General features: G+C 41.5%; 2 protein-coding genes across 8 annotated transcripts in view; one reads left to right on the forward strand and one right to left on the reverse strand.

Annotated features, from left to right (window-relative positions):
* LOC127006986 (syntaxin-6-like) overlaps positions 1–7,601 on the forward strand; it is a 48,566-nt gene extending 40,965 nt beyond the window's left edge. For all 5 annotated transcript variants that reach the window (XM_050877434.1, XM_050877433.1, XM_050877432.1 and 2 more), the window contains one exon: positions 560–7,601. In XM_050877434.1, the coding sequence (XP_050733391.1) occupies positions 560–636 (77 nt within the window). In that variant the 3' untranslated portion in view covers positions 637–7,601. The remainder of the gene's footprint in view (positions 1–559) is intronic.
* LOC127006985 (uncharacterized) overlaps positions 1–13,737 on the reverse strand; it is a 120,090-nt gene that overhangs the window by 566 nt on the left and 105,787 nt on the right. For 2 of the 3 annotated variants that reach the window (XM_050877428.1, XM_050877431.1), the window contains 2 exons: positions 9,096–13,734; positions 3,569–3,635 (listed from right to left, as the gene is read on the reverse strand). In XM_050877428.1, the coding sequence (XP_050733385.1) occupies positions 12,209–13,734 (1,526 nt within the window). In that variant the 3' untranslated portion in view covers positions 3,569–3,635; positions 9,096–12,208. Of the gene's footprint in view, positions 1–1,707; positions 3,636–9,095; positions 13,735–13,737 lie in introns of those variants that run through there. The other variant, XM_050877429.1, reaches the window with a different exon arrangement.

Raw genomic sequence — 13,737 nt, forward strand, 5'->3', positions numbered from 1 at the left:
CCAATTTGACTAATGATCTGCCTGTCAGAACCAAGCCTTGTTGTAACTTGAGGACTATCTGTGCAATGCAGTTTAAGCATGTTGGTCATGAAAACAGTTAAAGTTTACGAGTGCTGTGTGTAAATTTATACTATACATGTAGAGGTGATAGCTATAAGGCAGTGATTCTCAAAGTGTGTGCCGCCATTATCTCCTTGGTGTGCTGCGAAAATTTGGGTGGGATTTTGATTTGTGTACATAATATAATGAAACTATTGTAAATTGTAATATATATATATATATATATATATATATATATATATAGATATATATATATATATATATATATATATATATATATATATATATATATATATATATATATATATATATATATATATATATATATATATGAAAGGGCAGGTGTGCCTCAAAAATATTAGTTGTTTCTTAGTGTGCCGTCATATTAAGCAGTTTGAAAACCACTGCTATAAGGACTAAACTGTCAAGTTTAGTACCTGTAATGTGTTCAGTAAATGCTGATAGTAATGGTTTATTATATTTTAAACTTTTCTTTCAGACCGCCGACAATGGGCAGCCATCGGAGCATTATCTGGAGTTTTAGCCGTAATTGTAATTCTCTTTTTCGTACTCTGAGTGAAGTGCTGTATAAGTGTGCTAGTAATGGATTATTCTTATAGAGAATTTTAAGGGATTCCAGGGAGTGTATACAGTTCTTTAATTTATTTTTCCAGTTCATATTTTAGTGGAGCTCATTTCCTTGACATTGACATATACGTGGAACTCATATCCTAGCAGTGGTCTCTCCACAAAGATGACTCTGAAATAACCTCCATTAACTTTAGTCTTCCTCTACTCCATTATTTTCTCAACTGGTCTTTTATCTGTCAAATAGGTCATTAGAACTTAAGTCATCTTTCTTGCATAGATCATTTAAACTCACACAATATCTCTTTAGGATATCATTGTATATGAATGAGGCTAGCTGTCTACAAACAATAAAGCTCCACCCATTACTTTAAGGAGAGAAATGTACCATAGAAGTGACTGAGAACAAATGTTGTGCTCAGGTGATTCTGTTGAGGGAAAAGAGGCATGCACTCGGCACATCTGCTAGCGAAAGAAAGACTCCTATACTGCATAAATATGTAATTGACGTTTCTTTCATGCTGGTTTTGATTTGATCCATTTTTAGTTCCTCCAAGGGCTGTGTGTTTCAAGCATAATTACTCTCTGGAAATGCTGAATACGTAGTGATGCCTCTTTGTCCTCTCAAGAATTTACAGAGAATAATAACAATCTAATTTTTTATTCTCAATTCTATGTACATGTTTTGGCTCATGTACAAATATTTTGGCTCTACTTTTTCAGAAATCTACATTTATGCTTCCTTTAGCCAGGGAACTACTGCTTCTAGATATTTGAATTAGCTTGTACAAGTTATACCTATGTGATTGAAAGTATTATTAAGGAGAATTATATATATTGTTTTATCTTAGCTGTTACTGGATTGATTTGGATTGTGATAATCTGTCCCACTGGTCATGCTTTAGTGAAAACCAATCTGCCCTTGACTCTTCAGGCTATATAACAAGTTGGATCCGAGAAGTTTCGGGTCCCTACAGAGTTCGGTTTAGGGGCCGTATTACAAGTCGAATCTGAGAAGTTTCGGGGCCCTCCAGAGTTATTCATCCCGAACTCTGTAGGGACCTAAAACTTCTCGGATTCAACTGCATAAGAGTACTCTCTCCACTGAGTACAGATGTTGGAAATTTGTTTGCACCTTAAATGTTATATTGAAAGCGAGGAAGCATGACTGAACTTGTCTGATGTGGAAGATGAAGAAGTGGATATTATGTGGCTGAAGATGTAAAAGGAAAGTGTTGCAAGCAGCCTCAATAATTGGTGGTTTTGTATTTTTTTACAGTTTTCTCCGTCACATTGCTCTGTTAACCCAATTATTCACAAGTCAAAAGTTTACAAACTCTTGGGGCCATTTTAAATATACAGTCAGACCTCACAAACTTTTGGTAAGGTCTTTTGCTCAGTTTTACTCATGAATTATAATTACAATAAACAGGTACCTTTACATCTCCATATCCACATAAGAAAATTATTCACAATTAGTGCAAGAAAGTTAAAGGGAGGCCAAAAGACAGTGTGGTGCTGCCAGGGATATTTATAACTATGGGCACTTCATCAAAATGCACATCATATAAATAAAGGTGTAGAAAATTGCCTTGAAGATATGTTGACTAATACACACTGAGAAGTCATTCTGGTAATTATAGGAAAATCACTTGCTTAGATATAGTCATCAGGAGTGCTTTTCACTGTGTCTGTACGGGCCACGTTCATTGCTGGAATTTCTAAGACAAATTTCCTCAAACATTCAAATCTCTTTTTTTTTTTTTTGTTGTTGTTGTGTATATTAAAATCTAGATATTTGTTTTAATGTATTTTTCATGTGATTTTTTAACAATTTTGGAACTGTTCAGCTGTAGCCAATTACAACTGTGGCATCAATATTTTGTTCAAGGATGAATTTTTTTTAGAACTGTTTACTGCATCCAATTAAAACTGTGCCATCAATATTTTGTTCAAGGATGACAAAATTTTAGAACTGTTTACCTGCGTCCAATTAAAACTGTGCCATCAATATTTGTTCATGGATGTGGCCCAACGTCTTCAAAGCATCCCCAGTGAGCAGAGGCGGATCGTTTCTTTGTGCAATAGTGTTAAAATTCACTAAGGTTGGCAGTACATAAGAATGGATTACTGTAAATAATTGCATAGAAATACTGTTTCTTATGGCTTTTAAGACCTATCTTGAGCAAACTTTGAAAAGAAATATATATATAGAATTTCAACAAAGTTTTATTTTTTAGTCAGGAATTCATTTTCCTTTTCTCTGCTGTGAAAGTGCTTACTAGGATACCCCAAGATTTTTATTAGTTAGGAGGTCATGCAGCTCACTGGGTCCCGAGAGGTTCTTCAAGGGAGCAAGTGAGGGTGGGAGATGCTAATATTTAGGTGGCATCTACCTAGGTATAGTTATCAACTCATTTCACCTTATGCATAACCTAATTTTTGTTAAATACATCCATTCTTTAAATTTACTTCAAGATAAGATGAAATGTCTACTAATAATCTGCATAGTGTCTCATGAGTCACGGCTTTAGTAAAGCTAGAATTTTATATTTCTTCATGTACCAGACATCACTCCCTGGTGCAGTTTAGTAAAATCAATGAGGATGGGACTGCTCTGATTCTCAAGGGTCAAGGTACCAATATCCTGATGATTAGCATGATCTGGAGCAAGGACTCCAGTCTGCTTTTTTCAACATTATTCATAAGAAACTCTGTGGTCACAAAATCTATAAGTGAATTTTCATAAAATCTAAAATTTTTTTTTTTTTCATATTCAGGTATAAACTCCTACATCACTGCTTATAAAGATTTAAAAATTGTACAGCCCCCACTTCCTACTCGCCTACCTTCTTAATAAACTTCAATTTACTTGATCTGGAGTCAATATACAACTTCAATAAAGCATTTAGAAGCTTACCTTATTTCCTCAGCATGTATTATGTCCTACACACGGAACCATCTTACGTACAAAGGAATCAAGGAATCTGAAAGGACAGAGTATGGTTGATACAAGAATATATAAATTATTCAAGCAAAATTTTTATAATAATTTAAAAATATTTTTAATAAATCAAACTCGTAGGTACTGAGCAACATTTAAAGTGTGTATCAGTCCTCATACTAAATGACACTGACCCACACCCCAACACAAGACTTGTGATGAATTGGTACTATCTTTTTGATGAGTTAAGTAAAGGTTTCCTCATGCTGGTTGTTTGGTTCAGGTGTACATTTAGGTTTTGCATAATACTGATGACAAGGCTATGTAAGCTTCCCCAATACAAGTGTTAGATAAACACACTAGATATAACTTATTTACAATACATTTCATACATTTGGCTTGTATCTGCAAAATGACTGAACATATTCTGATAAAGATCCGCTTGATTCTTTATTTTAATTGGAAATATTTTTCAATCCTCTCTGTATGGTGTTTCCCTGTATAATCTGTAAAAAAATGCCTGTTAATGTTTGAGTCTTTGTAAACTATATGTATCATGCTGAACAGAAAAGTTTAGTGTAATCCCCATAATTTTATTACACACAACCAATAATGGGCATCAGTCTCAATGGGTGGTATCATTACTCCTGCGTCAAAGTGAAAACTGAGCTGCTTTGATGACCTAGAAGCCGTATCCTACACCTGGGCTTGTAAATGAAAGAAGAAGCAAGCCTAACCAAAATGAATCAGTACTTAAGAGTTTCTGGTCAAAATATTTTGCGGTAAGTTGTAAAGTTTCGTTTAGTCGGCGCAACATCTGTGGTCATATGCTGGTGAGAGACAGAAGGGGAAGGAATTATAGGAGAAGGGAACAGATCCCAGGAGACGGGACACAACCCCTGATTAATACCTGATACCCATTCATTGCTGGGTGGACAGGGGTGTAGTGTATCGGAAAAGCCGCCCAAATTTTTCCACTCCTCCCGGGAATCAAACCCGGGCTCTCCTGAATGTGAGCTGAGTGTGCTAACCACTGCACCATGAAGCCCCCAATATTTTGTGGTATTAATTACAAACTGAAGGGCATAGGAATGAGAAACGTGTACTGAAAGAAAAGTTGGACAAATATAGATTGGGAGACAGGACTGTCTGAGCTTAAGCTCAGACACTATAAATAGGTAAATACTCTACCTGGTTTTAAAAAACTTTTTGCAGGACTGGAGACTCAAACAGAGAAGCAATCCCCTAATAAGTTTTACAAAGTTCATGCCTGCAAACCTTGTGTCTGACACAGTCATTAGCTGACAGTAACCAACCCGGTGTTTGAGGAGGTTCATCATGACGTTTTAGAATATGGAACAAAATAAAACTGAATACAACATGAATACGTGAACCTGATACGCCTTACAACTTTCATTAAGTAAAGGAAAATGGAGCATTTTTCATTAAGCTGATAATGCTTTCACTAGTGTTAAACAAATGCTTGGCAGAAAGGTTTGTGATGTGCCTAATGTGTATCTGTGGGGGTACAGTGACTGCTGGTCTGGCATTGAGCAATGGTACCTGTCTTTTGGTAGTATCATTGCTCCTGCATTTTAAGTGAAAACTAAGCTGCTTTGATAACCTAGAAGCCAAGTACATATCCTACACCTGGGCTACTGACAACAGAGTTGAGGCAGATAAAAAAGTCACTGCACTCCCTAAAAGTGAACAATAGAAGATCCACAGTAAGAACTCAAAAAACGTTCAAGTAGTATTAGCACTCCTCTCATTATAAAAAGAAGTTTTCATGACACTTCATAATGGAGTAACTAACATTTCTTAATAATTCTTCAAGGCTGTGGGTAAACTTGCTTAGCCCGACTATACACACCATTCAGTGAAGAGGTATTGATAAAATAACACTCAATAACTGCTATGTACATTTACTGTTTTATAGTTAAATTATCTACAAATGTATAAATGTTACATTCATGTCCCCATCTGGCAGTGGTGAACACTATAGCACAACAGAGAGGCTGAAAGTTTTATCATCATTGGTTTCAGATAATAGGAAAGCTATACTATAATAAGTTTTGAATTTTTTTCCCTACCTAACATGAACATAAAACTTAAGATTTTCTATTAGAGATGAGCCAGGTAATAAGTTTAACACGGGATTTACCAATAATTTCAACAAGGTAAGATACCTTCAAGAAACAAGCCAGAAGCAACAGCCCATTGGACGGAGAGTCACACCAGGAGGTGCAGTCACTCCTTGGGGCAAGACCTGGTCACTGGGTATTGGGTTTCAGCCACTCTGGTGGTTCAAATAAAATTTCTATGCATTGCCTGCAAACTGTCCCATGCTGGTGGTGGACAAGGCAGCACAGGGACAGATGGGGAACAAATACCAGACAAATCATGGTAAGTAAATATTTAACAAGACAAACTGTCCAATGATGAAGGGGCAGTAATACTCTACAACACAGCATAATATTCATCACAATACATTACACTCTATACAGCAAGATAATTATTTAGTCTCACTGCTGGTGAATGTCCATTCATAAATATTTTGATTGGAGGAAACTGAGAACACTAACAAAACCAGCAAAGATAACTAAATATTTAAGAGGGATGAAAACTGACCAAAAAGTAATTATTTTTCCCAAAAAACAGCACACAATACTGCTGCTTGGTAATAACCCTTAGAGCTAACATGACTTTATATGAACTTGTTATCACTGTAACGACTTCTATACTTCTTGTTCTGGCTCTCAACCTCCTGACTAGCTAGCTAACATGTCCTGCAGGAGCACTTAGATAACCTGGTGCCTCTGCCACCACGCACACTTTGAATACTGGATTATCTTCTCTACAAGACAACTAAAACCACTCTCTTCGAATACACGCACACACATCCCCACACGTTCACACACACAAAGTTAACAAGGAAAGACTGGAAAAGTTGGAGCTGCCGTCCATAAAAGAAAGAAGAGAGGTGACATGACTGCAGAGCCCAAGGCAGTGAAGGGAGGGAACAGAATTGAAAAAATATGTTTGTATAGGACGGGAGAGCAAATAAGGAGATGAAACGAAGTTGAAGAAGATGAGATGGACAAAAGACATCAAGAAATATTTTCCAATAGATGGAGTGAGCAGTTGAACAGCCTGGACGAAGAGGTTGTCCAATCCAAATGACAAAAAAATGGGACCCCACTAGCATAGTTAACTTCTTTTATATTAAAACTATTTAAAAACGACTAGATAAAATAAAAGCACACACAGGAAGCAAATTAACGGTAACAACAAAAAACTGTGTGTCTCTCCACGGAAAATGATGTAACAATATATTGTTCATACAGAAATGCTCAATAAAGATCCTTAGTTTTGAATTTTTTTGGGGGATACAGACCATATGAGAGACAGAGAAACCACACGAAAATATACAATGAAATAAATATACCCAAAGTGGCTCCACAGTCATACTGAACCTTAATTTGCCAGCTGAATGTTTAATAGCATAAGAGATGTCTATCTTATTTTGAGCAACACCATCATTACAATGTTAGCCACGCCACAAGTTTTATCAATTCAACAATAATTTGTGTTGATGGGGTGGAAATTTCAATCAGTTTTAAACCTTACTCTAAATTAAGGTAACTTTGGCCGTGCCAGTCCCCCCCCAAAGAAAGAGTAAAATTTTAAAATAAGTAAAAAATGTCTGGTCACCTTGTAGTGCCTAAGAAATCTCACTGACAGCTGCAGAAGAGTTTAAAATGGGAAAAAGAGTGCTTGTTCAAAGCCTCCTCATGCTCTAGTGAAGCTGCACCATTGCATGTTGGGGCTTCGTACAAGCTTTAGCTGCCATTAATCAAAACTGTACGCTTTGAAATCTATCTATTTTTGGCACAAAAGGACACAAATAGTTTGAAGCAATTATAAAACACAGAACACAAACACCAAAAATACCAGTCATCCCAATTTACAGAAATGATTGAACTTAAAAAAAAAAAAAGGCAAATAAGGTTTTCATGTTATGCACTTGTATGGTTTTCAATGATCTTAGTATTTCAGAGAACATGAATGGCAGCAACTTTCTGTAGTGAAATTTATGGAGGTTCAAGGCTGCTTTATCACCAACTTGTACTTGTATTTCTATTTGATAGCAAGTGTAAAAGGGGTTCATTGCTTGTGGAAATCACAGCCAGGCATCCCTCATTATCAAGCAAACAATGACACAAGACAGTGTTGTACATGTTCATATTCATTGAACCAGGAGTGTTACGTCATTTCTATTATACAATACAATATCCTGACAGAAAACATATTGTAGTGCACATAGACAAGTTGGGGTTGTACTTTTATAATTCACTATGTATATAAATTTCGTTAAGGAATGCTCTCAACTATCAGTAAGGAATGGTTGTCCTTGTTTTTTGATATATCAGCTGTCAAGTACCGCAAGATCCTTAGAGGAGAGCGTTATCTCATGGCAAGGGTTTTAAAGCTTGTACAGTAAGAGCTACAGCCTACAAGCAACATACAGTTTATGGGACATGTTACCCTCACGATTCCCGCATAAAAAGGATTAGGTTACTTCATTACTCTCTGCAGGTGTGAATGACTACGGGCATTCTCTTCTGGCCTCATGAACCTGGATATTCACAAATGTCTATGGCTACATGGTTGGCCTGATCTTGTTGCAGTCATTAGGGGAAAAAAATCCACACCAGCACACTACCAAAAATAACTGAATAAACTAACCTAACCTCATCTGATCTGAGTCACCAACACACTAAACCAGGCCTTGCGGTTAACATTGGTTGCACTAACGCTTCGAAATGCTCTTGTTCGGTAAAGATTCGTATTAGGTCCGTGCCAGTATCTCATGATCTACTTTATGAAACATCAGTATCTCTTCATATATCTTTTCTACAAACCTTCAACAGTCATGGAAACGCTTTGAAAATCCAATTCAAGGACTTTTTTTTTACTCTTGAAAATAGGGGATAATGTTTACGAAAGCACGTCACCTCCTCTAGCGACGCTGCAGCCGCCGAAGCCGCAAAATAGCTCGCAGAGGGCTTAGGGTCGGGGAGCATATTTAAACTACTCCAACCGAACTTTACGACCTACTAACGGGGGGGCTGCGCCCCCCTCGACCCCCCCTTCTAACCAGGGGGGGCGTATCCCCCCCCTGGACCCCCCCTCATGTATATGTGACTTATTTCAGCGAGGAGGTATTTCTCGCAACACCGGCTGCAGATCGAGTCGCCGCGGCCAGCAGAGGAGGCGACGCGGTTTCGTAAACATTATCCCCTATTTTCAAGAGTAAAAAAAAAAAAAAGTCCTTGAATTGGATTTTCAAAGCGTTTCCATGACTGTTGAAGGTTTGTAGAAAAGATATATGAAGAGATACTGATGTTTCATAAGGTAGGTAATGAGATACTGGCACGGACCTAAAACGAATCTTAACCTCTTAACCCTCTTGTTCTGTCATACATATCCCCCTACTAACCTTCAAAACTTCCGAAAAACCGTAGAAAAGGGTGAAAATGGCCACTGTAAACAGACACACGGCGGCCATGTTGTCCACGCACTGAGGGTAGCCTGCTTCCACTTCAAAACAGAGCATCAGTGGGGATCAGTGACTCCGGAAGGTCGTGCTTTAGTCATTTCCAGGCGGTTTCATTGCATGGTTATTTAGAGACCACGTAATGAATCGCCGCATGAACATAACGGTAACACACAACCTCCCACACCCACTGACCCTGACCGTGGCTCTTCCTGAAATGGCCGCGGCGGGTTCACGAGACCACCGTTGCCAGGTTATCGTACTTAGAGCATGTATTTACCGGTGTCTGACGTCTAACTATTGCCAAGAGACATCAGGATCCAACTCTTTTAACGATAACTCTAAGTGAGTTTAGTTATTGGGGTCCAGAAAACAGTTTTTGGGGTAGGAAGTCGGGAAATATAAGCGGCTGAGTACGACAATCTGGCAACGTTGCTCAGAACATCATATTTACCAGTTTCTGACCCATGACTATTGCAAAAAAAAACCCACCAATAACTAACCATTTCAGTAATTATAAATGAATCTAGTTATCGGGGTGGAGGAGACAGTTTTTGGGTCGGAAATCGGGAAATTATAAGATCCTGAGTACGACAGTCTGGCAACGTTGTCACGACCCTTTGCGGCGAAGCTTCGTTTTAGGCTTCGCTAGATATTGATACAAGGAGATTATTTCCCCCAGTTTTGATATAAGTTCTTTTCCATGATTTAATCCTTATACATCGAATCAGCACAACATAACTTCTACTCTCAAAATAAAGGAAAATTACCTCCTATTACGTACAAAGTTTACAGACCAAATAGGAACCTTCACTACCAAATAATAAAGGGTAACGAGGAATAAGAATAAGGAAGAGAAAATTTAATATCAAGTGAGAAACTAGATGGTTAGGTTACAGATGAGGAAAACGAAATAAGAAATGGGGAGGAGATAAAGTGGCGTGTCATCTTGTAGGCTCAATTTTTGGGGGGAAACCACAACCTTAGCGACTCGTTCATGCCTTGGTTGAGATATCTCGACTCGGGATTAAACAATCATTGGGGTGGAGGTGACTAGCGGCCAGTGAATGACCTCAAGAAGCACATTGTTACCATCTGCCACACGAGATTATCAGTAGCCTACTCGTACGTCAACATGGTAAATGGCAAACTGGATATGTTCAGTTTAAGGTGACTTGATATCAATGGACAACTCTTAATGAGGAATGAACCGTGTACTCAGGGGACGGCAATGGCAGGATTAAAAGCCAGTGAGGGTCAACGTAGACTAAAGAAGCAACATGGAAATATGGACACTTGTCGAGTTCGTAACACAGGTGCGGTGCTGCCCTCGACTTACACAAAGTTTGGAGAGGAAATTAATTCCGGTGTGTGTGTGTGTGTGTGTGTGTGTGTTGCCTCGCGGGGCTGCACCATCGTTGTTCAGGTTTCTGCTTTACTGCCTCGACAACTCGGTTCAATGTTCGGTGGTGTTCGGGGGTTCAGACGCGCCGCGAACTCTTGTATTTTACTAAAAGAGTGACCTCGCCAGAGATAAAATATATGTACATGTTCACATTTTTGATCAATATTTTTCGAGTGCTACTTGTCTATTACTGAAGTTAGCTCTTTGGACGAGGAATTTAGAAAAGGAATGAAGCTCAAATTGATAAAAAAAAGGCATACAAAGCTCTCTTCCACTTCCTCGTCGTGAAGCTGTCTCGCGATGGGTCGTCGAAAGATAGTCTTGCCTCTACGGAAGGGACATATTTATAAGGAAGGAAGGAAGGTGAAAAAAAGTCTACATGCACACGCCCATGCAGTCCAACAAACACCACACAGCAGACCCAGCCACAGCCACAGCCAGCCTCAAGGAGTCTCCACGAGCCCCTGGCAAGACCCTCGCACACAGCAGCCCTCCGCACGGCTCGTCAGGCTCACCGCCTACTTGATTGGTTCAGCTTTGGACGAAGTTCGTTACCACAATGTTCATTTAGAACAGCTATAACATAATACTAAACCATGATACAATGCCAGTATTCCTTGTCCTACTATTACCTAATGTTTGAAGACTGGGACATCCGACGGAGGCTGGCCCGCCTCCCTCACGTCTTTGGCACACGCCGCTCGGGGTCACTAACAACACCCTCAGAACACAAGTGGGGCTTCCTTAATTGTGAATAACATAACTATTCCGCAAACACAACAAAACACGTTGAAAGTACTTGCTAGGACTTTGGCCTGATTTCCCTTCCTTGTTGGCGGTGGGCGACGGCAGCTCCTCACGCTGCCGCCGCCACGCCACGTGCCGCCGCCACGGTGGTCACACGCTGATAGGACAGGGTCCAGAAGTCTTTTGTTAATTAACTATTGAACACTAGCTTCAGTAGTTGCTCCATACCTATTTTTTTTTAGACAAACGTGTCTTCTGTAGCCTATGTACAACATAAAACTATTTGTCAATAACATGTAGCTTTAGGTAATACTGGAAGCAGCAACAGAATTCAACCCAAGACATGCCGGTTGGACAGGGACGTCTGGATGCTGACGCCGACGGGCGGTGCCTCCACCGCGCTGCCCCGCGGCGGCGCCTCGGCCAAGCCGCGTCTGAACAAATGACGGTGTGGCGTAATGAACATACAACAACTGATACACCAAGGAGGCTGCCGGTAACTGATGTACAATAAACCTATGAAACATGCAAAAACGATAAGCACTAAAACACCGCAGGCCAACGAGATTCACAGCATCGTGACTAAATGTTGAGGATTAACATTAAACTGTTGATGACGGAAACACACAGCGGCAAGAAGCTACGCGAGCACAGGACGGGATACTTGGACAGATATATTACGCACGTTTATATAAGAGAAATATATTACTCACATTCGGGCGGCTACCTAAGAGGAAAAATATATATATGTATATGTATGTATATCCTGGGAATGATTAAGCTTGGAATTAATGTGATTCCTCATATTCTTTGTACAAAATGCATCTCTGTAATGGATGGAAGGCAACTCTATATTACATCATCACGGTCTCGGGTAACACTACACTCCTAGGGACGCTGGCCATTAAAAAGGCAAGTCGAGTTTCCACACTGATATCGGCCGCTTGAAGGCCGTCATCTGGTCCATTTCCTTCCCTCCCACGATATACATTGCACTAGGGGATTGGGGCTCAAGCAGCGGCTCCTCCCTCATGAAAGGGTTAATACGAGGAGGCGGAGGGTCTCTGTCCCTTTCAGAGGCCCCACTTGGAGCTCCAGGCTGCTGCTGCCCGCCCGTGGAGTCATTCTTAGAGTGACCAGAGGAGAACGTTACTCTGGAGGTGGTGGTGGGTGGCGTCTTGCCGGCCGGGGCCCCGTTGGTGCCCTCCTGTTGCTGATCGTCTGTGTGGGTCTTGCTGAACCGCGCCGTCTGGCTGTCAAAGGTCACGAAGTCCTCCAGGGTGGCGAGCTTGAAGTCAAGGGGAGTGCGCCGCTCCATTTCCACGCCCAGGCCGATGCCAGAGTCTGGTGGCGTCCTCAGTATTTCAGCGAATTCCTTGTGTCGGAGGCTCTCCAGGTCCAGCGCGCCAGTCCGCCAGTAGTCCTGACTCAGCAGTCCACCACCACCGCCTTCCCGTCCAGGGTCAAAACCCACGTAGTTTGGGTTGGAGAAACTGCTGAGCCCCCCCACGGCATTGCTGGTGGAGCCACAGAGGTTAGTGTTGCTGCTGAGGTTGCTGTCAGTGGTGCAGGAGAAGGACATGAGGTTCTCGCTGATGCTGGTGTCAGCCGACCGCAGATGATCATCGTGAGTGAAGGCAAGACGGCCTTTAATACCCGCCACCAAGTCAGTTGGGTCATCTTCCAAGCTGGCCTCTGGCGGACCCTCGGCTGGCAGAACCGTGATGACCTTGACTTGGTTCACCGGCATCTGGGAAGTCGTTTCATTTCCCTCCCCTTCCTTCAAGTCTCCGAAATTCGGCACAGAAACTATGTCTCTGGTCATGCCGCCCGGTACTACTTCGGCTCTCGCGTCCTTGTCTTTGCCCATCAAGTGTATGCTCTGGGACTTGACGATCTTGCTGCCCAGACTGTCGCACGTGCTGGCCAGGGACTCCTCCACGATGCTCTCCGTGCTGTCGTTGCTCAGCATGCTGTAGCTGTAGTAGCGGCCCAGATGAGACAAGTTGAGTTGGGAGAACTTAGAGATGGACATCTTGAGCTGTGTGGTGGAGGCATTGGTGCAGTTCTTTTGGATGAGGGAGCGGAGGCGGGTGGGGTCCAAGTCCTCCTCGTCGTCTTCCTCCATGCACTCCTGGCAGGAACATTTTGTAGTCGCGCTGGACAAGCGGGTGGTCCCGCCGCTGCCCTTGGCTACACCGCCGGGACTCAGATTGTCGTCTGGGTGAACTCTCCTGGTGCGGTAAGAGTCGTGGCTGTGGGAGCTGCTGTAGCCGCTGCTGCTGCTGGCGGCCGAGGAGGAGCCGGCGCGGGAGGGCGTGTGGAAGCGAGGCCCTTTGATGTGGTGCGACGGAGCCACGAAGGAGCAGAACTGTGACCTCGGCTGCGGCTTTATCCCCGAGGACACCAGCCGCTCCCAGGCACCCGTGGCTG

This window comes from Eriocheir sinensis, chromosome 34 (genome assembly GCF_024679095.1).
Source record: "Eriocheir sinensis breed Jianghai 21 chromosome 34, ASM2467909v1, whole genome shotgun sequence".
Classification (NCBI taxonomy): domain Eukaryota; kingdom Metazoa; phylum Arthropoda; class Malacostraca; order Decapoda; family Varunidae; genus Eriocheir; species Eriocheir sinensis.